General features: G+C 41.4%; 1 protein-coding gene across 7 annotated transcripts in view; it reads right to left on the bottom strand.

Moving 5' to 3' along the window:
* Positions 1-24,957, bottom strand: part of KIF16B (kinesin family member 16B) — a 309,438-nt gene that overhangs the window by 235,317 nt on the left and 49,164 nt on the right. For all 7 annotated transcript variants that reach the window (XM_033936633.1, XM_033936634.1, XM_033936636.1 and 4 more), the window contains 4 exons: positions 18,998-19,107; positions 14,558-14,700; positions 2,324-2,492; positions 2,063-2,194 (listed from right to left, as the gene is read on the bottom strand). In XM_033936633.1, the coding sequence (XP_033792524.1) occupies positions 2,063-2,194; positions 2,324-2,492; positions 14,558-14,700; positions 18,998-19,107 (554 nt within the window). The remainder of the gene's footprint in view (positions 1-2,062; positions 2,195-2,323; positions 2,493-14,557; positions 14,701-18,997; positions 19,108-24,957) is intronic.

Genomic DNA, 24,957 nt, shown 5'->3' with positions numbered 1-24,957 from the left:
GCAATGTGTACACGCTTTAAACAAAGAAAATAATCTAATAGTAGCATTAATAGAGCTTATAAGCATGCACTTTGCGCTGATCGTAACTGGCTTTTACTCCCTAAACAGTCCACTCAAAGGCATAATAGTCATTTGTGTCCTCCCATTCTCACCTATAGCTGTTCATTTACGTCAAGCTATAGTTAAGCACTGGGATATGATAAATTTCATTCAGCATTTTCTGAGATCCCTAGGATAGCTTATCAGCGAGATAAAAATCTAGGTCAGTTGCTTAAATTTAGAACTGTTGATCGGAATAGTGTGGGTAATTTAGCACATTTTCAATGTGGCTCCTGTACTTACTGTAGTTATGCATTTCAGACTGATAAGAGTGACAATTCCATCTACATGTAAAATCTTTTATCTTAGGGATTCTACCGATTGTAACTCTAGTCAGGTAATTTACTGTATTTTTTGTCCCTGTCATAAAATGTATAATGGACAGACTAAAAGGGCAGTGAAATTACGTATTGCAGAGCATCTTAGCTACATTAGTCATGTTAGAATGGAAGCGCCATTGGTAGCGCATTGGCAGGAGAAACATCATGCCATTTCTGATCTGAAGTTTGTAGTTTTTAAAACGTTTCAATTTTCCCCAGGGAGGGGATGTTCCCACTATCTGACATATCAGGAGCAAAGATTGATTTTTGCATGGGGTACTGTGGTCCCGGTTGGCCTTAATAAGGAAATAGAATGGACTGTCCTTGTGAAAACCTGTTTCCAATTCCTGCTTTAAAGTATAAATTGAGTTCACCTGTGGTTTCTCCTGCATGGTAGCTGCCGATAAGTACCATGTTTTATTTGGACTCATTATTATGTTATGGATATTGATTTTCAGTATGTTGTTCTCCAAGAGAAGTTCTTTCCTTCTGAAGAAGCTTTATAGTGAAACATGAGGTTGTGTAAAGGAAAGGAATATCATTGTTTTGGATATCTATTTGAGTTTGTTCATGTTTTTTCACTGGGGGACTGACAAGTCAAGTTCAGCAACAACGTTCACCAGCTACCTTTAATCAGCAAAGAACTGAAACATCTATACTGAGAGAGGTGTCTCTCTTTGAAAATTCCTTTTGATATGCTGATAGTTTTCTTTTTCTCCAGCCATTGGGTTGGTTAGCTAGGCTGGTGCAAAGATGTTTTAAATATACCGCTGCTTGCTTGGTTGGTATAATATACTGAGCACTTCAAAAAAATGTGTTTTGGTAATTAGTGAGATTTTTCGCATGGTTTTGAAGATAAATAGTGACAAATTATATATTTGCCTGTCAATTCTTAGATTAAGATTCTCTTTAAAAGTTTTTCTTTAGCCCACCAGGAACAAACACCCTCAATAATATGGACTACAAAAATATGATATATCTTAATTATTTTATGTTATTATCTTTGTTTTTGCTTGTAATTTCTCTTGAGATGTATAATAATAAAGCAATTTAAAAAAAAGAAAGACACCTTCAACTTGCATGTAGTAGGAGGAGCATGTGCACAGAGCAGAGGAGGAGGCAGAGCTGAGAAAAGTAGATGTTTTCCATACAACTCACATTGGTTCAAAACTCATATGCCCTTTGCACTAGAACTACACATATATCCAAAATAACCAGATCGATTAACAGTTTTTAATACTAGAACATTGGCACATTAACTGATATTCTAACCAAAACACTTCTGCCAATATACTTTCCCATTTGACCATTTTATAAACAGGAATATTTTGAACCTTCAGTGGCAGTTAGTACAGAATATAACTGGGAGAACAAAAGCAGAATCAGAAACAGCAACTAATCAATTAATTGTATTGCCTCATCATCAGCACATTTATGAGACCTTTACCTATAAAGATTCTCAATTAAAAAGAAGCTATAGCTACTGACAATGGACTGGATTACAATGTGATTTTTGTTCTAATCGGCAGAATCATTAATTGAAAAACCGAAACATCATTTTTCATAAAGTAGCCATTTAGGAGTGTGTCAGACCAACCACTCAGAAGTAAGTCAGATATAAATAAAAAGATCCTAGTACTTACTGGCAATCATTATGGTTTTGGAGTTTCCACCAAGGCTGTCTTTTAACAGCCAGGTCAAAACAGAATCCCTGTAAGGCACAAATACTTGTTTCTTCTTTGCAAGAGGATTTGTTGCATCCTGACACAAATCAGCTGTTGAAGCAGGGAAAAAATAAATTGCAAAGCTTCAATTTATTTTCTATAAAACATGAAAAACTTTTAGGACATAATTTTTTTGCAACAGACATGCTGAAGTAAGAAAGAATGAATTTGGTGACATACCTAAGGCAGAAATTACATTTCCCAGAGTAACCAGAGATTTGTTTATATTCCCTCCTTCCTTTAATCTCACTCCTGTAGCACCACTAGCATCTGCTCTCTCACTTCCTGCAAGATCCACCAAATGGATCTTGCTAACAGTTTCACAAGGCATTTCTGCATCAAATTTAGCCTAAGGGAACATTTAAAAATTATAATTAACATTAAAGCATAACAAACTCAATGTATACATTGATTTAATTCCATGTTCTATTCCTAACATGCTCTCATTTCTTTCTTGTTGAAAGACTGAAAAAGAAAACCTACAGTAACACTGGATTAGGAACTGGTTGAGTAGAAGGCAGCAGAGGGCAGTGGTCAATAGAGATCGCACGGAGGAAAGGGATATTAACAGAGGTGTGCCACAAGATTCGGTTCTTCGGACTGTTCTTTTTAAACATTTTTGTTAAGCAATATTGCTGAAGGGCTTTTAGGTAAGATTTGCCTCTTTGCAGATGATACCAAAATTTTCAACAGAGCAGACACCCCTGATGGTGTTGATAATATGATTAAGAACATAAGAATCTAACAAGACTTGGAGAAAGGTCCCAAATTTGGCAGCTAAGATTTAATGCTATGAAATGCAAGGTTATGCATTTGGGCTGCAAAAACCCCAAAGAAATGGTACAGTTTAGGAAGTGAAGAACTTTTGTGCGCAAAAGAGGAGCGGGACTTGGGTGTGATAGTATGTGATGATCTTAAGGTGGCCAAACAGGTTGAAAAGGTGATGGCGAAAGCTAGGATGATACTCTGGAGCACAGGAAGAGGAATAGCCAGTAAGAAAAAGGAGATACTGATGCCCCTATATAAAAGACTCTGGTGAGGCCTCATTTAGAATATTGTATACAATTTTGGAGACCGCACCTTCAAAAAGATACGAGCAGGATGGAGTTAGTTCGGAGAAAGGCTACTAAAATGGTCAGATGGTATTTGTCATAAGGTATATGGGGACAGACAAAGATCTCAATATGTATACTTTGGAAGAAAGGCAGGAGAGGGGAGAAATGATAGAGACGAAGCTCCTCAGTATCTCACCTCTCTCCCCACACTCTCCTCCGGGCACTCCGCTCATCAAGTAAGTCTCTCTTATCTGTACCCTTCTCCTCTATGGCCAACTCCAGACTCTGTCCCTTCTACTTTGCTGCACTGTATGCCTGGAATAAACTGCCTGACTCAGTACATCAAGCTCTGTCTCTGGCAGTATTCAAATCTAGACTCAAAGCCTACTTCTTTGAAGCTGCTTTCAAATTCCAAACTCCAACCCACCTGCTAAGCACCAACATCTGTCTTTCATTCCCTCTGTAATTCCCCCCCCCCCCCAACACACACACACATGAGCACTGTTTATAGATACCCTGCTTTGTTGAGCAGGGATTGTCTTCTATGTTTTGATGTAAAGTGCTGCATATGTCTAGCAGCGCTATAGAAATGATAAGTAGTAGTAGTAATAAATACTTATGTGGCATAAATGTAAATGAGGCAAGTCTCTAAAGGAAACTGCAATGAGGGGGCATACGATGAAGGTGAAAGAGGATAGATTCAGAAGTAACCTCAGAAAATACTTTTTCATGGAAAGGATGGTAAATGGTTGGAACAGACTACCAGTGGAGGTGGTGGACTGTCTAACCAGTCAATCGGGACGCACGTTTTTTTGGGGGGGGAGGTTTAAACACTCTGAGGCAGGCTGCCTACACCATAGGTGTCTGTCGTGGTTGAGGGAGACACGTAGGGGTGCTTAAGCTCGCTCAAAGCTAGGCGTAGTTTCGCCCGGAAGTGGCTTTGGGTGAACTTAAGCAGCCCTAAGCGTCTCCCTAGGGCCTCAATAGGCACCTGAAATGTAGGCCACTCCACCCCCCAAACCATTTCCAACAGTTTCTGCCCCCTCTCCCCCACCTATCTTCCACCAGCATCTGCCCTACCCCATTTTTACCAGTATCTACATCCTCTCTCTCCCCAAACCCCACATCCACCAGTGTTTGCCCCCTAGCATCCCCATCATTGCTACTGCTTTCCCAAAGAAGCAGCAGCAGCAGCAGCAAACTGAAACAAACCAGCTGCAGGATCTTTCTGTTTATATCCACGGCTACTGACTCTACCTCAGAAGAAGTGACATCAGATAGGGCGAGTTGGCAGCCGTGGTATATACAGGAAGGTCCTGCTGCCGGTCTGTTTCAGTTTGCTGCTCCTGCCGCTTCAGGAAAGCAGAAGCAACAGCATAAGGTGATGGTCCCAACCACACCAGCTAAGTGGTAGGGCTGAACGACCGTGCGGCCTCCTGCTAAAAGGTGAACAGCCGTACAACTTAGAGGGAACATCGGTTGGATCTCTAAGAGAGAGGAGGGATAATAGATGGCATGGTTAGGCAGACTAGATAGGCCTTCATTTTTCTTTGTTTCTATGTTTCTAGCACTATGGGGACTGGCTTTTTTAAAGCATGCTAAGAAATTAGTGAAGGACTTAGTGCACGATGTTAGCATAACCAATATCAGCCAGCACCCTAAAATTCCTGTGCTTCTGGCTGAGGTATGAGGGCAGGAGCAGGATGGGTTATGGGCAGAGAAGAGGCCTGAACTGCAAAGTGCAGTTAGCATATGCAAGTCATCACCTGTACAATTCCTTTGGATGCACTTCATCAGACAGCTTCTCAAGGGAGAGAAGACAGGGACATTTTATAACTTAGCACCTCTGTTCTGTTCTGGGAACCCAGGTTCTATTATAGAATACTAGTATCAGTGCATCTGATGTTTAGATAGCTGCAATTACACTGGCCATAAAGCTAAGTGCAGGAGCTTAAATGTGAAACTGCCCAAATAACTTACAGTATTAAGTTATATGTGCAACTGGAAGCCCCTGTCCATGTCTCTTTTTTCATTTGGGGTTTTTTTTTTTTTTTTAATTAGCTCATGTTATCTCCAGTAAGGCCCACAGAAATAAAATGAGTCTGATGGCAGATTAACATGCATTTTTTCACAATTTAAATAGTTGTATTTTTAGTTTCAACAATTTTTATTAATGACTTCACAACTGTACAATAAAGAAAATTTAATGGTACAAAGCATGTCATCCAGTTTTATATTTCACCTACCTCCCCCCTACTTTAATGCAAAACAGTGTATGAAAAATATACACACTCATATAGAAATAGCAGTGCAATATCAACTGTGATTGATAGATCAAATCACATGAATCAAGAAATATCAACTAAGTACTCACAGTGAGAGACGTTAACCAATATTGTAACAACAAAGTTATAACAGCAATTTAACAATGGCTGAATGATATATTGTCTAGCCATTATGCAGCGCTATCACCATGAACATGTCAATCAATATGCAAATAATCAATAGGGTAGTCTCTATTCAGTCCACATACCAATGTAGTCTTTGGTATTAAGGTGTGACATGATCTTATTTTTTTTCAGACTGAAAATTAATCGGACTACCGTGTTTTGTATAATGTGGAGTCTATGAAGATTTTTCTGATAACTTGCTAAGTAAACTATATTACAGTAATTCAAATTAATAATTAGAATTAATAACTGTACCAACGGTCTAAAAGAAGAAACATCAAAATATGGTCTAATAGTCCGTAATTTCCACAACATATAGAAACTTTTCCTTACTAAAGCATCTGTATTTGCCTTCATAGTGATATTTCGATGCAAAATAACCCCTAGAAGTTTTATATAGTATAGTAGGATTAATAGAGTACAAAATTCCATTCAAATTTATACTCGTCTCTATTTCTTTCTTCTTGCAAGGAGTAGCATAGAAGAATTTTGTTTTTTTCTTTATGAGTTGTTTTTTTTTTCATTTTAATGTTTATTAGTTTTCATTTTCATGATCAACAAAAATCAACCATTTTAACAGTTACACTTCAAATATCAAAGAAGTAACAATAAAATTAAATCATTGGAAAATATCTTCAATTGTACTGTTAGTTAGTCCACTATATTAAGGAGTGAGCTTTAAGAAAAATCGGTATAGTTATAAATCATTAAACATTCTTAGGTAAACAAAGAATAGACCTGAATCACACTTAGGGCCCTTCTAATTAAGAGCCTTCCTGTTGCAAGTTATTCGGGTTATCAGCAGTAGACACCTCATTAGCTGAAATAAATCTTGACAATTGTGAAGATTCAAAAAATACATATCTAGTTCCCTGGAAATTAATTATACATTTACAAGGAAATCTAAGTACAAACATTGCCCCCAATTTTAACACCTGGGGGCGGAGAATTAAGAATTGCTTCCTCTTTCTCTGGGTTACTCTAGATACATCTGGATACATTCTAATTTTATTCTTCATAAATTCTGTATCTTTAAATTTAAAAAATATTTTCAGTAACCACTCCCTATCAGATTCCAGTGCTAGTTGTACAAAAAGCGTAGCCACAGTTATCTGATCAGAATCTGATCTTTCTAAAATATTAGTCAAATCTAGTACATCTAAAGTTCCTTCCACAGGAACCTGTTGTTCTTCAGCCATTTTCTTCTTTCCAGTTGGAAGATAATAAATTCTAACTACCGGTGGGTAGGATGTTTGTGGTATTTTCAAAACTTCAGTGAGATACCTTTTGAACAGGTCAAGTGGTGAAACCAATAACAATTTAGGAAAATTAATTAACCTCAAATTTTTACTTCTTGACGTATTCTCCAGCATCTCAAGTTTAAAATTAATATTCCCATTATCTTTCATTAATAGCTGATTTTGCACAGTCAAAGTGTCTAAGTTTTGTCTATGTTGCAGGACATCTGCCTCCATTTTATCGACTCTTTGATGTAATTGTGTAGTATCCAGGAATATTCCAGAACAGTATGAAGTTAAATTTTGCATCTGAGTTCCCAATGAGGTTTGCAATTCGGAAATAGCTTCCCAAATTGAATTTAGGTCTATTACAGCTGGTTTTTTCAAAGGAACTACTGTAAACGGTTTAATTTTCACAGTACCTGAAAATTGCTGTTCTGGAGATTGACTCTGCTGATCCCCTACCAAACTCACAATCTCACACTGTGGCAGTTGTGTTCCTCCGGTGGTCAAGACACTCTGGACAGCCTGATCTTCCCCTTCTTCGCTGTCCTCCGAGTCTGCCGCCTCACTTGCCTCGCTCGTCGCATTCAGCGACAAACATGGGCGTGGCTGCACTGGCGTGCTGCGCTCCTCCAGCCAAGGCTCTCTCCTCCGGCATTCCACCTGGGCGTCGCTCGATGAAAAGATCCATCGGACCAGGTAAAGTTGCTCCTCCTGACCCGGGCTCCGAAGGAAAAACCTGAGTCTTTGACTTACGTTTCACCATAATTAATCCACAGACCCGACGGCGTTCCACCAAGTTCCTTCAGGTCGCCATCTTAGTTAAGCTCCTCCTAGTCAGGCTCATGAGTTTTAACTTAAATTCAGTCATCCATAATTCTACAGTTGGCATTGTGGTGGAAATAGCACAGTTACTTATTGTAAAAGGTATAAACCAGGGACAGCAGGCAGATATTCTCACATGTGGGTGACGTCATCCACGGAACCCCGGTACGGACAGCTGCTAAAGTGTTTGTGCACTTTAAGAACTTTAGAAAGTTTGCAACTGACAACACCACGCATGCACGAGTGCCTTCCTGTCCAATGTAGGCGTACGGCTCCTCAGTTCAGATAGCCAGCTAAGAAGCCAACCAGGGGAGTTGGGTGGGTTGTAATAATATCAGCCTGCTGTCCCTGAATAACACCCATTATGGTAAGTAACTGAGCTTTATCCCAGGACAAGCAGGCAGCATATTCTCAAATGTGGGTGACCTCCAAGCTAACCAGAATGGGATGGTGGGAGTGTTGGCATTTAAGAAAATAAATTTTGTAATACTGCTTGGCCAAAGTGGCCATCCCATCTGGAATAGGATTCCAGACAGTAATGTGAAGTGAAGCTATGAACCGAGGACCAAGTAGCAGCACTGCAAATTTCATCAATAGGAGTAAATCGAAGGAAAGCTACTGAAGCTGCCATAGCTCAAACTTTACAGGCTGTGATTCGACCTTCTAGTTGCAGCCCAGCCTGAGCATAACAAAACAAGATGAAAGCAGCCAACCAATTGGAAATAGTCCTTTTGGAAACAGGATGCCCCAACTTGTTTGGATCAAAAGAGACAAAAAGTTATGGAGAAGATCTATGTGATTTAGACCTTTTCAAATAGTAGGCCAAAGCACGTTTGCAGTTCAGAGTATGAAGAGCTGTTTCCCCAGGATGAGAATGAGGCTTGGGAAAGAACACTGGGAGAACAATTGATTGATTGAGATGAAACTCCGTAACAACCTTGGGCAGGAATTTTGGATGTGTGCGGAGGACTACCTTATCATGATGAAATACTGTAAATGGTGGGTCCCCTACCAAAGCTTGAAGTTCACTGACTCTGCAAGCAGACATGAGAGAAATGAGGAAAACTACTTTTCAAGTGAGATATTTCAGATGAGCCATAGGCATTGGTTCAAATGAAGGCTTCATGAGTTTAGCAAGTACAACATTAAGATCCCATACCACTGGAGGGTGGTTTGAGAGGTGGTTTAACACTGAATAGACCTTCCATAAATTTGGAAACCACAGAGTGAGCAGATAGAATTTTTCAATCTAATGGTTGATGAAAAGCAGCAATTGCACTAAGATGGACTCTAATGGAAGTAGATTCGAAGCCATCTAATGATTTAAAAAAACAGCAATTGCACTAAGGTGGACTCTAATGGAAGTAGATTCGAAGCCATCTAATGATTTAAAAAAACAGCAATTGCACTAAGGTGGACTCTAATGGAAGTGGATTTGAAACCAGACTGAAATAATTAGGGAAGATAATCTAGAACTAAAACAAGGAGGTGGATCGTAGTTTGTGACGATTAAGATTGTACCAAGCAGAAAAGAGTCAATTTTTGAGTATAACATTGTCTTGTGGCTGGTTTTCTGGAAGCATCCAAGATGTCCCTGACAGATTGAGAAAACTGAAGGTCAAATGAAGTCAGCCCGAGAGATACCAAGCTCTCAGGTGTAAAGACTGAAGGTTGGGATGAAGAAGAGAACCGTGACTGTGTGAGAAGAGATGGAAAAATTGGCAGAAGAAATGGCTCCCTGATACTGAGTTGAAGTAGAAAGGAGAACCAAGGTTGTCTGGGCCACCGAAGAGCTATCAGAATCATGATGGCAGATTCCTGTTTGAGCTTGACAGGCGTTTTGAGAATAAGTGGAAATGGAGGGACCGCATAAAGGAACTTGTTTGTTCAGTCCAGGCAAAATGCATCTGCCTCCAGGCGATGAGGAGAGTACGGTCTGGAATGATACTGGGGCAGCTTGTTGTTGGGGGGAGACACAAAAAGGTCTACCTGAGGGGTTCCACTTTGAGAAAAAATTGGATGGAGAGCTGATGAGTTCAGTATCCATTCATGAGGTTGAAGAATGCGACTTGTTTGTCCACTAGTGAATTTTGCTCTCCTTAAATGTAAACAGTCTTCAGGAAGATGTTGTGAATAATTGCCCAATTCCAAATCTTTTGAGCTTCCTGGTAGAGGAGAAGAGATCCTGTTCCTCCCTGCTTGTTCACGTAGTATATAACTATTTGATTGTCTGTACAAATAAGAATGATCTGATTTAGAAGAAGATGCTGAAAAGCCTTGAGAGCATTGAAAATCACTCTGAGTTCCAAAGGATTTATATGATGGCGACGATCTGTGGCAGACCAAAGACCTTGAGTATAGAGACCATTCAGGTGAGCTCCCCAAGCGTAGGTTGACAAATATGTTGCGAGAACCTTTTAATGAGGAGGTGTTTGAAACGGCAAACCTCTGGAAAGATTGAAAGAAAGAATCCACCACTGAAGACATTGTCATAGAGAAGATGTTACTGTAATGTGCTGGGAAAGCGGATTGACAGCCTGCAATCACTGAGAAGCCAACGACCACTGAAGGATTTGTAGGTGAAGTCTGTTAAAAGGAGTCATGTGAATTGTAGACAAAGGATCCTTGATGAGCCAATCATCTAGATAGGGGAAAGACTTGAAAACCTTGAGTTCGCAAGGCTGCTACCACCACCAGGCACTTGGTGAAAACTCTGGGAGCTGATACGAGATCAAAAGACAGAACCTTGTATTGGTAACTGGTATGGAATAGGGAGAATCCCAATTTTTTCAGAGAGTTTCCTTTAGGATGCCATGTAAATGAAGTTTAATAAAAAGTTCTTTAGGAGGATGTTTATAGTCCATAGTCTCTATAAATTCCAAAGACTTGGAATTTGCTTCCAACTTAACAGCCATGTCGTTACTCATTTGCCTGATAAAGTGAGCAAATGAGACTGGTTCAGAATGAGATGGCTCTCTGAGAAGTGGTGCGAGGAGAATGCTCTGAATGAGAATCGTAAGCCTCTGTAGTAGAAGGAGAGACATCATGAGTAGAATCAAGATGAAGGTCTAAATCCACAGGAATTGAAGAAGATCGGTACTGGCGCTTGGCTCGGAACTGATCTGATTGAGTAAGCGAGACAGATTTCTTGCGCTTGTCTGATCACTTGGGAGAGATGTATCGTGACTTGGAAGAGTGCTTGCTAGATTTACTTGAGTGCAGCCTTGGAGAAGAATGACATGAATGACTGGAGCGATGTCCAGAAGAATGACATTTCTGATGCTTAATGCCTCGGAGAAGGAGAACGGTGCCTTGAAGAGCGATGTCTGAAGGTATGGCTCAATGATGATGATCGGTGACGAGAATGACGTGGTACCGATGAAGCAGTGGTGGTATCTGCATCTCGCATGGAGCAACACTCAGACTGGGCTGGTACCGAAGGAGCCGACATGGGGGTAACTAGTTGAATATGTTCCCAAACTCCATTGAAAGAGAGCATCGAGCTTCTCCTTAAAAGCTTGCACCGACACCTGTGGCTTGGACGTAGATATGAACAGTGCCGTGGCTCACTCTGGAGAGAATGACATGGATGAAGATGCATCCTTTGAAGTTGAAGTGAGCCGCATCAATGGTCTCTGGCCAGTACGACTAGACTCGATACCTTAGAGGCCTGAGACACATAAGAACATAAGAATTGCCGCTGCTGGGTCAGACCAGTGGTCCATGGTGCATACCAGTCAGCTCCCACGATGGCCTTTAGGTCAAAGACCAGTTCCCTGAGTCTAGCCTTACCTGCGTACATTCTGGTTCAGCAGGAACTTGTCTAACTTTGTCTTGAATCCCTGGAGGGTGATTTCCTCTATAACAGCCTCCGGAAGACTGTTCCAGATTTACACCACTTTCTGGGTGAAGAAGAACTTCCTTACGTTCGTACGGAATCTATCCCCTTTTAACTTTAGAGAGTGCCCTCTCGTTCTCTCTACCTTGGAGAGGGTGAACAAGCTGTCTTTTTCTACTAAGTCTATTCCCTTCATTATCTTGAACGTTTTGATCATGTCATCTCTCAGTCTCCTCTTTTCAAAGAAGAGGCCTATTTTCTCTAATCTCACTGTAAGGCAACTCCTCCAGCCCCTTAACCATTTTAGTCTCTCTTCTCTGGACCCTTTCGAGTAGTACTATGTCCTTCTTCATCAACCAGTGCTGGACGCAGTATTCCAGGTGAGGGCGCACCATGGCCCAGTACAGTGGCATGATAACCTTCTCCGATCTGTTTGTGATCCCCTTCTTAATCACTCCTAGCATTCTGTTTGCCCTTTTCGCCACCGCCGCACATTATGCGGACGGCTTCATTGACTTGTCTACCAGTACTCCCAAGTCTCTTTTCTGGGGGGTCTCTCTGAGTACTGCACCAGACATCCTGTATTCATTTTTAAGATTTTTGTTAGCAACATGCATCACCTTACACTTATCCACGTTAAACCTCATTTGCCATGTCGCAGCCCATTTCCCGTCTGGGAAGCTGGTGACTTCTTAGCTGGCTTACCTTATGGTGTTATAGTCTGCGACACCGACATGTAAGCAGGTACCTCAGATGATGGTGATGCATTGACGTTGATGGCTAGGATGGCTTTGGTGGTATCTGTGAGCCCTCCATGGTACCGAAAAGTAATCTTTGTTGAATAAGGTGGCTTTTGATAGACCACTTCTGCAGGGTCAAACAGTGCGTACAAGACTCCACGCGATGGTCTGGACCAAGGCACTGAATGCACCACTTGTGTGGGTCTGTTAACGAAATAGTGTGGTGGCACCTGCCGCTCTCTTTAAAGCAAGTCAATGGATGGGACATGGAAGTGAAAACCGCCTCAGCCAAATCGAAAACCGAAAGCTGAGGTGAAAATGAAGAACCCACTTTAAGAAAACCAGCCATGAAAAAATAGAGAAAAATAAGTATTCTCTTTTTTTTTCATTATATTAAGAACAGCAGTTAGAAAGAAAAATAGAATAAGAGACAAAAAAAACCCCCAAAAACACACGAGTGGGAAGGCAAGAAAAACGTACAACGTTTCACACACGACTTTGTAGCGGAAAACTGAGAGCTAAGGAGCCGCTTGCCTATTTTGGGTGAGAAGGCACTTGCAATGTTCGGTGCAGTCAGTCGCAAACTTTCTAAAGTTTTTAATGTACACGAACACTTTGACAGCTGTCCGTACCAGGGTTCCATGCATAGATTGAGAGAATATATTGGAATTGCAAGAGTAATATCATCAGCATAACTGTAAAATGTTACACCTAACTTAGATAACCTATGTCCCAGAGATGACAAATAGACATTGAAGAGTAAAGGAGAGAGAGGAGATTCCCGAAGAACTCTGAAAGAATTAGTCCATGTGTTAGAAAATACATTACCAAATCGGACCCGGTAGTTAAGAAAATGCAGAAAGCCCTGAAACCATTTAAGGACATTACCAGAAATGCCCAAAGCATCCAAACATCTAAGTAGTTAACACTGATCAAGAAGATCAAATGCACTGCACTGCTTTCCCTATTCCATTCCCCCTAAGAGGAATGTGTGTATAAGGTACCATGTTAACTGCTGTTAACACACAGCAAAATTTACATTAAGCACCTAAAGCAGGTTAGTAAATAACCCTATAGTATTGAGTATCATCAAGTTTCTGAAACTTGAAGCCTGCCAGCACACTCCAAAGGGATAGAGGAGCATAATCAAAAGAAACGTCTAAGTCTGATTCAGACATATGGCGCTAGACGCCCAAAGTTGGCATTGGTAAAATGTACATTCTTGAAAAATACATCTAGAATTTTTTTTTTCTGAAAATCACCTATCTGGACGTCCATGCCATGGATCGTCCAGACTGCCAATAAGTCTATCTTTATACCACATTTTCGACCAAAAATTTGTCTAAGTCCCAAACACCCAGAACAAGACCCTTTAGACACGGGAGGGGCCAGCATTGTGATGGATTGGCCACCCAGACATGGTAACAAAGCAGTGAGGCACCTTAAAGGGCACTGCTGTGAACTTCACAAAATGGGTGCCACAAAAACATCTCACCAGAACTCCCTTATAGAATATAGTGAGCCCCCCCAAAAAAACAAACTATTGATTTGCATGACAAATGTTAATGTCTGATTTTGTATGTTCATATGTAACTCACCCTGGATAAGGGCGGGGAAGAAATAAACAAACAAACACTATACCCACCTGTCTACAACCCCAATAGCCCTTATGGCTGCAGGTGGCACCTATATGGCAGTACAGTAGTTTTGGGGGAGGGTTTGGTGGGCTCACTAAAATTCACTACTATCTAGTTAAGTGGATAAAGTTAAAGTCAGACTACATAAAAAACCCCCTAAATTTAACTTGGCAGCATATTCAGCAGTCCAACTTAACCAAATATCCTGATATTGAATACTGGCCCCTACATGACATCTATTTACTGCTAAAATTAAATTACTAGGGAGATACTTTAGAAGATAAGTGCACAATAGTGTTATTCATGATGGGAGTAAAACAATTTCATTGTCGTAATTCCATACCAACAAAGGCTCACAGAGCAATTACTCATGTCTACCATCCTCCTAAAAATAAAATCCATTAAATAACTGCAAATTGCTGCAATTGTAGGTTCAGAAAGAAATTCAAACACTACATGTGCAATTCTTATTAGCACAAAACACTCAACACCACAACCTGGCCTTCTTGTTCTTTTAATAACAAAAGTAGTAATTATTTCTCAAAGGGATCTGGCTAACAGCCTGCACATTTCAATTAACAATAAAACATTTCTGTGTAAACCATATCAAAGTCTCATTTCACTTTACCTGAGTGAAGTTGACTGTGAAAATGGCATGGGACCTGCTGCTGACATCATTCATTCCTGTTGCAGCTGTTGTTCGATTAATATTTCCTGCATCCATAAGCTCTTCTACATCACCATAATTTTGGACAAGATGTTTTGACAAATCTTGGAAAAATATCAAAATAGATCAAGAAGGGTTAGAGAGAAGATACTGAGGGAAGTATAATTATTACAAACATCTAACACACTTTGAAACACAAATTATGCTAACATGACCAAAGACAACTCATAGAAACTGCAAAGATCTGCATTTGATTCCAGGGTCAAGCTCCTACTCCTCTGGCTGTAAATGCTGCTTGTATACTTCCAAACCTACACAGTAAGAGAAACTAAAAAATAAATATACATACTGCTTTTGTTACCTAATGGCCTGCCAAACAGCAGCACTGAAAATGGTTCTGCATTGCTATACAGTATAAAGTTTTCCTGACTATACATACACTATTAAGAGATGTTTGAAATGTGAAATTGTTTAACATGTAGATCTCTATCACCTGCTCAATAAATTATTCTCAATGGTGCACTGAGGAAAAAACGAGAAAGCCAATACAACTTTAGCACAAAAGGTTACTGCTAAAGTTCCAGATGATATTTTAAAAATTTACACCAAATTATTTGGTTATAATGATGGTGGAAGGATGGGTTCTATGGCAGTCTCATGCTCTGATGAACAAGCTTGCCAAAATGACAAAAATACTAGTTACCCGCTTCCACTGATTTCTCACAATTTTTTTTTTTTAATTCTTTAAATATTCAGTAGTCAGGGCGAAGAGATATATCAAGTGAAGTAAACAGATCATACTTCAAACAAGAAAAAGTTCACATGAAAACATTCACAATCAATAGATAATACCGAACTAAGATCAGATTATCTAAGCTCCAACACCACGGTAAAAAAAAAAAACAAAAAAACAACGTGGTGGGAGCGATTTTTGTTTTATGGACGATTCTCAGCACAATAGCATGCAAATTATATACATGCTATATGTGTGGAAAATCGCCAGTAAAGGGAGAGAGGAACCCGGCACTTGCTCAGAAGAGCAATCACTAACACAGCTCCTCCTCCTGCCTGCCTCAAAAATTTTTTTTAAAAAAGCAGCCCCTGCTCTACCTCCCTGATCCGGCAAACAGGGAGAGCAGGGGCTGCTTTTTTAATGGGTGCAGCTGTTGTGTGTACACAACACACACACATGAGCTGTGTCTATAATAAAAAGATCCCCCCCCCCTCTCCCAACATCAAGGTACTTTTTTTTCTGAAATATCAGCAGGAGGGATGCTTACTTCCTCCTGCTGCAGAGTCAGGGGGACCTCCACAGCAAGCTCCACCAACCCCCACCACACCAAGCCTGGTGGTCTAATGGGTCATCCCCTCTCCTCCAACCCCCCTCTCTGACCCCCCCCCCATACCTTTTTTAGAAGACCAGCAGGAGGGATGCTCACTCCATCCCACCAGTAGGCCCGCCTCTTCAAATGGCAGACTTTCCCCTTACCAGTGCACCCTGGGATGCACTGGGAAGTGGCCTAAGGCCCTGATTGGACCAGGTGCCTAAGACTCCTCTCAAGGCCACTATGAGGTACACGAGGGGAGGCAGGAGGGAGGTAAAAAAATTGTTAAAGTCGGCTTGGACAGGAGATGGGAGGGATCCTTCTTGTTCCAGACTACTAGGTCATATGGCAGGACGGCGGAGGCCTTCAATAAGTCTGGGAGGGGGGCAGGTGGGCGATGACTCGAATATAAGATGAGACCCCCATTTTTTTGGGATCCAAAAATCTCATCTTATATTCGAGTATATATGGTACTATATGTAGGTACTTTCTCTGTCTCTAGAGTGTTCACAATCTAAATTCTGTACCTGGGGCAACAGAGGGTTAAGTGACTTGCCCAGGGTCACAAGGAGCTGCAGTGGAAACTTAACTCTGTTTCCAGGTTCTCATCCCACTGCATTAATCATTAGGCTTCTACTCTACCACCTGGTGACTGCATGTTGTCATGTTTGCTGACACCCCCCCACCCTCTCAGGCTCCCCTCGGGAATAAGTGCTAATGCTTCTGTTTGCTGGCCAGGACAGTGCTTGCCCTTCCCCCACTGGTGTCACAAGGGTGTGCAGTGAAGCAATCAGTTCCAGCACTAGTACAGGGAGTGAATGCTCGGTGTTCAAAGTTTCCAATGGCCAGTGCCTATATATTGTCATCTTTACTGACCCCTCTCGGGAAGAACAGCACTAATATGTCTAGTTCCCAGCGGAGACTGTGCTGTCACAGAGATATGCTGTAAAGAAGCCAACTCCAAACTGACAAAGGAGTGTGATTAAGGAACTTCTTAGTGCGAACTTTAGATGAACAATGGAGTCCAAGCTAAAAGTGATCAGTGGCGGGGGGGGGGGGGGGGAGGGGAGGGGGCTGAGACAGCAGCAGCCCTCTTCCTGCAAGGTCCTGTACCCCCACCCATCCTGTATATGCTTGCTTTCTGTGACACAGAGCAAGCATGATGGAGGTTCGTCCCCTGCGCAAGCTCGGTATTTGCACATATGCGGGGAGAGAGCTTCCCTCGTGCATATTTCACAAAACAAAGCAAAGCATCTACACGGTAGAAGAAACATTTGGCTGGCACAGCAACAGTGGTCCAGAAAAAAAGTGTTTCTGATTGCTGGCTTAGTGAGGAGGGGTTCTGGAGCCCCAAAAGCTCAGCAGGTGCCGAATTTCACAAGAGTTTGCGAGATTATTTGCACACGCACAAGCTGCACTGCCTCCAATGCTTACCTTACATTCTGGAACATTGCCCGCCTCACTGCTGTAACCTCATGCAAGCGCTTTCCTGCGTCTGTATGCGATTGTCCTCTCCACTCCACCTCACAATCGTGTATAGACACAGAAAAGCACTTGCGTGAGGTTACAGCAGTGAGGCGGGCAACATTCCAGAACAATGGTAACATACCGAGGGCCTCAAAATAGTACCTGGCAGGCCACGAGTTTGAGACCACTGGTTTAGTACATGATGATTTAATTAATGTTAGACTGTTTTATATGATTTACTTGTTTCTAATAAACCAGATATATTATGCCTTCCTGAATCATAACTGACTAATACAGATACCATGTTGATTAATCATATTAATCTTTCCATGTTTTGAACTGTAGCTAAATCTCATATTGAGCCCTACTGATGCTTTATCTTTGCTCTCTGCTACTGATATTGGATTGATGGATGTTTTACTTTATGAACTTTGACAGCTACAATTTATACAATTTACCATAGTGCTCATCTACAGTCCTCTAGGCTTTTAACATTTTGATAACTATTTTATTAGATTTTAATATACACGTTGATGAAGCTCCTATGGATGCAATATGTGATAGTTTTTTGTTTTTTTTTACAATTGTCAGCAGATGGTTTTGTTCAGTTGGTAAGTAATCCTACACAAAATATGGGCATTTGCTGGATCTTGTGTTTTTAGAGAGTTCTAGAGCAGGGCTGCCCAAATCCGGTCCTCGAGATCTACTGGCAGGCCACGTTTTCAGGATATCCCCAATGAACATGCATGAGAGAGATTTGCATATCAAGAAAGCAGTGCAGGCAAATCTTTCTCATGCATATTCATTGTGGATATCTTGAAAACCTGGCCTGCCAGTAGCTCTCGAGGACCGGACTTGGGCAGCCCTGTTCTAGAGCATTTAGCAATGTACATTTTATAAAGGTAGCATGATCAAGTTATAGGTCTTATTTCCTACTATAGTGAGGAAGTAACCGATTAATAATTCTGCTATGTATCACAAATGAACTTATGAAATGAATTATTGAAACTATGTTGGATCCCCTGCTTAATATTGAAATCTTGGATAGTGATGACGACAAAGATTCTGACATTTATACCATGGCTGCTTATAATGATCATCTTAAACATAAATGGAGTCCCACAAGGCTCACCAATACCTCCTGTACTACATAACATTTATTTAAGAGCATTGGGGAATAATTTTCCCTCGACCAAGGATCATATCTTCTCTTATGCAAATGACATCTTCACTCTCTGCATAGCCAAAGAATCCTTCATTAGCACCATAATAAACCTGAAAAATACTATAACGACCTAAGTACTTGGACGATGAGAGACCCTCCTGCCCATAGTGTGCACCCTTCCCCGCAGCCCTGAACGGCACCCCCTAACCCCACAAACCCCTGACACCCCCCTTAACTTACATTAAGTTGGTCGGACAGACGGGTCCCAAGCCCGTCCGCCCGGCAGGCCCACTATCCTCCGAATGGCAGGCCTTTGGCCTGATTGGGCCAGGCGCTTAAGGCCCCACCTATTAGAGGCCAATTCCTAAGGCCCCTCCTATGGATAGAAAAACACAAACAAGTTGAGAAGTACATTACATAGAAATCTACTTTTCTAATCCTTACCCTCAACATAAGGTCCTTCTTTTGGATGTTCTCGAACTCTTAAATTAAATGTTTTTGATGACTTTCTCCTAAGTAGGTCTCTTACTCGTTCATTGTAGATTTCAAGGTAGCTGTAAACAAATAAAAAAAAATTAAAATTTATGAACTACCATAAACGACAAAGTATCCCTTATATCTGTGACTTCAAAACTAGGTGCTTTTTTTTCAGGATCTGCCCTAAAATTTTACAGATACACATACGCTGTTAATGGGCATTTTTTTGCTATTCATACATAGCTGACATTTTATAAAATTACCTTTTAGATGCACAGTGTGTGTGTGTATGCCTGCGAATTGACCACCGACCCATGGCTGCATGTACAGTGAGGAATCCTCCCTGTGATGTTTTCAAGGCAGAGTACAGAAGTGGTTTGCCATTTCTTTTCTTGCACAGTGTGTGGCTCCACTATCCCACTGCTGACCAACATAGGCACTCCCCAGTGGTCCCCATCCAGGTATTAGCCAGGCCTGACCCTGTTTAGCTTCCAATAGGTAGAATAGTTAAAATGTTTGATTTCTCCTATAATCTGGTTTTTCTTCACCTATTTTCAGTAAGTTTTCTCTTTCTCTACTCTTTCAAAACAAAATAATTTTTTGTTCTCTTAGGCTTCCGTGGCTGGCGTCATGATTGTAGCAGTTTTCTGGGTCTTGCATGTCTGAGTAGAAAAACCCATGTTTCAGCCAAGTTGTGGCTTTTTTCAGGGCATGCTCTGAGGTATTTGTCTTTGTAAATAGTGGGTTCACTGACCTGATTGAGAACAGGGCAGTCCACCAATTAGAATTTTGTTGTGAAAGTCAGTTGGTCAGAAATTTGAATTTTGTTGTGAAAGTCAGTTGATCTTTTTTTCCTTTCTATAGATTGAAAAGGTCTCTGGTAGGTTTAAAGATCTTCTCCCCATGGAGCTGGGTTACATGTTCTCTCAGGGTTTCCACAGTTGATATTTTGCTTGTTGCAGGTTTCTGAGTCTCGCTTCAACTTATCAGGTAGAAACCGACATTTCAGCCATCATGCTGTGGCTTTCTTCAGGGTATGCTTTGAGGTCTGCAGTGTGGCAGGTGAAAAGACAAGCGAGGTCACCAAATGAAAAGACAGGCTGCAGATCTTTTCATAAACTGACCTTGCAACTACCTACTTGCTGTTATAATTTAGGTTTATTAGCAATAAACAAAAGGCAGCTTACATGAAACAACAAAGTACAGCACATTGGGCTAAAAGGATAACATACATACAAAGTGGCCAGCTTCTGTTCATGGATCCATCTTCTTTCTGTTATGCCATCTTGAATGCCACTTATATACTTTAGTTCAGTAGCCTAGGGTACCACTTAGTTACAGATTACCTACTCACATTCCATTGGTTTGTCACATGCATCATTTCTATTGGCTGTATGGTCTATACACTTATCATGGAGCCATATTGAAGTATGACATCACCTAGTGTCAAAACTGACCATTCTATTTCCCTGACACTGCATTCCTAATACTAAGGTCAATAATTTCTGAGAGCAGGCCCCCCTCTGTCCTAAGCTTGACTGTAGTTCTGTCAATAGTTCTGATAATTCTTTGGTAGGACATTTTATCCTGTACTGTTGCTTGAGTTTATCCAATGCTGTCACAGTCAGCAGATCTCTGCCAGTTACTAGAGCAAAGGTGAATCTCTCATAGAGTATATTGTCTCCTGCTGACAGGGAGAAATACGATTGTCCAGAAACTTGAATTCATAAGCACAATGTCTCTCTTAGAAATATAACTTTTGGGGGGGTCTCAGGGGTCTTCGCCTACATTTTCATGCAAGTCTTATTCCTGATTCTTATTCACAGGGGAATCCCCAATCAGCTGATCGGGGATTCCCCTGCCACGATGGCTAGCCGTTCTGACAGGGTAGGACAATTGGGTACGACAATTGGTAGGAAGATCCCACTGACTAGAAACATCAGCCTGAACAACCTACCATCTGCTGGAGATAAAAATATTGGTGCCTTCCATTGAACACCAAGCTGGTTATACTGGTGATGTCACTGGGAAAGTTCTGTTTCTCTACTTTCATCTACTGGCAGAAGGAGTAACACTCACTTGTTAAAAATAGTATATAGCACAAATGCTGTGGAAACTTGCAATAAGAACATAAGAATAGCCTTACTAGGTCAGACCAAAGGTCCATCTAACCCATCTAGCCCTTCATAGTGGTCAATCCAGGTCACTAATGCCTGGCAAAAACCCAAATAGTAGCAACATTCCATGTTAGCGATCTAGTGCAAGCAGTGGCTTCCCCCATATCTGTCTCAATAACATTAAAGGACTTTTCTTAAAACCAGTTACATTAACCATTTTTACCACAACTTCTGGCAATGTGTTCCAGAACTTAACTATTTTCCGAGTGAAAAAATATTTTCTCCTATTGGTTTTAACTGTAACTCCATTGAGTGTCCCCTAGTCTTTGTAATTTTTAATGGAGTAAAAAAAATAGATCCACTTGTTCCCTTTCTACACTACTCAGGATTTTGTAGACTTCAATCACATCTCCCCTCGGCTGTCTCTTTTTCAAGCTGAAGATTCTTAATTTCTCCTCATACGAGAGGATTTTCATCCCCTTTATCATCTTGATCGCTCTTCTTTGAACCTTTTCTAGTTTTTTTGAGATAAGGCAACCAGAATTTTTATATACACATTATCTACACTTTTAAGTTTTGTGAGCATGGACAATTTATGGTGCCTTCTCTGTGGGACAATTTTACATTGAAAGTCATAACTGATATACCTCCATCATAGGTTCAGTCCCTTGGAATTCTTTGTCCATTGTTATTTAAGTAAAACACTGAGGCCCTGATTCTGTATAGGACGCCCAGGAGGGATATCCTATACAGAATCAGGCCTACACTAACCCCGATTCTGTAACCGGTGTCCATGTTACAGACGCCGGTTAGAGAATCGGGTTAGAGTAGACGCGGTCGCTACACTTATCGCGGCAAGGGATCTCCCTGCCACGATAAGTATAGTGGCTGCCTATCCGATCGTCGGCAGGAGGGTACCAAATCCCTCCTTTCCTGAAGGCTGCCCCCCCCCCACACTCCCGATCGCCGGCAGGAGGGTGCCCAACCCCTCCTGCCGGAAAGCTGCACCCCCTCCAGACCTTCCATGCTAACGACCCTCCCGCACTACCACCCCCCCTAACCTCCCACCCCAACTAACCTCCCCCCCAACTAACCTCTAAAGTGTTGGCCGGACGGGTCATGCTGCCGTCCAGCCGACAGGCCTGCCTCATCGAAATGAGGCAGGCCCATCCCTTCCCGTCCCATCCCCGCTAAGCCTAAGGGCTAATTGGCCTAGGCTCTAGAAGCCTGGCCAATCAGGCCTTAGGGTTAGTGTGGATGGGTGGACCCACTATGCCTATGGCCTTATTGGTCCAGGCTTCTAGAGCCTGGGCCTATCAGGCCTTAGACATAGAGGGGATGGGCCGGGCCCACCTCATTTCAACGAGGCGGGTTTGCCGGCTGGACAGCAGCAAGACACGGCCAGCCAGTCAACACTTTAGAGGTTAGTGGGGGGGGGGAAGGTTAGTTGGGGGGGGAGGTTAGGGAGTGGTAGCGCGGGGGGGGGGGTCTTAGCATGGGGGTCTGGAGGGGGTGCAGCTTTCCGGCAGGAGGGGTTGGGCACCCTCCTGCCGGCGATCTGGAGTTTCTGGGGGGTGTTCCAGCAGGAGGGGTTGGGCACCCTCCTGCCAGCGATCGAGAGTTTCGGGGGGGGCGTTCTGGCAAGAGGGGTTGGGCACCCTCCTGCCAGCAATCGGGAGTGTCGTGGGGGGGCGGCCTTCTGGCAGGAGGGGTTGGGCACCCTCCTGCCGGCGATCGGATAGGCAACCACTATACTTATTGCGGCAGGGAAATCCCTTGCCACGATAAGTGTAGCAGCCGTGTCTACTTACAATGTAGACACACTATATAAAGATCCCCAATGGGAAAAACCTATAAATAATATTCAATAGCCAATATTTCCCACTAATATTCAACTGTGAACATGGTAGTAATAATACTATTAAGAGAGGTAGCCTCAGTCATGGAGCCTACGCGTAGCCATTCACTGACTGGGGAATTCAGCGTAGTTGCACTTGCTCCTTTAGTCTCCAATCATTGGCCACACTCTCATTATCATTAATCAAACTTACTAAAATTCAAATCCTTATTATTATTTCTTATTTTATTTTTAATATATAAACCCTTAAAATAATCTTCATACACTCCCTATCACTTACTATCATTCATCCTTGTTCACATGTTTGAGACTACACTATCTTTATTTTTTATCTTCAAATCTTTATAGAATACTTAGTTTCAATGTCATATATTCATTAGATAGTGGCTTATACCAGCCTATATATCAATTAGACAGCACTTGTATTTAATAGCTAATTCAAGCCGACTTATCTTTAAAGCAGCATTCAACTTAAATCAGCACTTGTATTTCACAAAAATAGCCAACGTGGCCAGCGTTTCGTGGGCGAAACTTCACGCTCACTGCATCAGGGCCAAATTATTTTTGGACAAATTTCAAGATAATATTGATATAGAAAAATTTTATCGGACTTTGAAAATTAAATCTTTCTTCTCTCAACATGATCCACCGGGGTCAGAAGATACAGAGTCGATTGTGACACCCAAATCAAGCTGGGTACCTCCTGGTCCGGTTGATCCGGTGTTGGAAACTTTTCATAAACTCTTGAAGTTGGACATTGATAAGATCAGTAAAGATAAACGGTTGAGTTATACTAGCAATATAAGTAAAGAAGAGAAGAATGCTATTAAAACTTTGACATCTGATGTAGAGTTGATAATTAGGAGAGCTGATAAAGGGGGCAAGATTGTATTAATGAAAAAAGCAGATTACATGGCGGAGGCCTATAAACAACTATATAGCGAGGATTATAAAATTCTAACAATAGACCCGACTGAAAATCTACAGTTTAAGATCAATAAACTGACGAAAATAGCCTTAGACCATGGCTATTTAACTCAGAAGGAGTTTCGCTTTCTAAATGTAAGATATCCAAAAATTCCAATACTTTATCTGCTCCCGAAGATCCATAAATCATTGACAGCTCCACCAGGGAGACCGATAGTCTCTAATAAAGGATCTCTGCTAGAAGCGTCATCTATATATTTAGACAAATTTTTGCAAATCTTTGTTAAAAAAACCTTGTCCTTTTTGCAAGATACCACAGCCTTTCTAAAAAAACTGGAGCAGTTTAGACCTGATCCTGAGACCATATTGGTTACGATAGATGTATGTTCCCTCTATACAATTATCCCCCAAGAGGAGGCGCTTGATATCATTTGTAGAACTCTGGATCTAAGAACTGACCCTAGGGTGCCTACTAAGTTTTTATATCAACTGGCTAAACTAGTGCTGCAAAATAGTTTTTTTATGTTTGAAGATGAGTTATTTCAACAACAGTCTGGGATAGCAATGGGGATTACAATGGCTCCGGCTGTTGCTAACCTATTTATGGACGACTTCGAACGGAAATGGGTGTATTCGTCACATTTTTCAAATAAAATTAAACTTTGGACCCGTTATATTGATGACGTGTTCCTTATTTGGAATGGAGATTTGGCTACACTTGACAAATTTTTAACATACCTTGATACGTGTCATCCAAGAGTAAAATTTACTCATACTTTAAGTACCACAGAAATATCTTTTTTGGATGTACTAGTTAAAATTGTAGATGGTGATTTTTCTACACAAGTGTATACCAAACCGACTGACAGCAATGCAGTATTGCATTTTTCTAGTGCCCACCCTAGTCCGTTAAGAAAAAGTCTTCCATTTTCTCAGTTCTTGAGAATCCGCAGAATCTGCTCTTCTGTGGATGACTTTAAGAAACAAGCTATACCTTTGAAATATAAATTTCAACAACGAGGGTA

Source organism: Geotrypetes seraphini, chromosome 3 (assembly GCF_902459505.1).
Source record: "Geotrypetes seraphini chromosome 3, aGeoSer1.1, whole genome shotgun sequence".
In the NCBI taxonomy this organism is placed as follows: domain Eukaryota; kingdom Metazoa; phylum Chordata; class Amphibia; order Gymnophiona; family Dermophiidae; genus Geotrypetes; species Geotrypetes seraphini.
The sequence above is the reverse complement of the archived record's forward strand: the minus strand, read 5'-3'. Positions and strand labels throughout refer to the sequence as shown.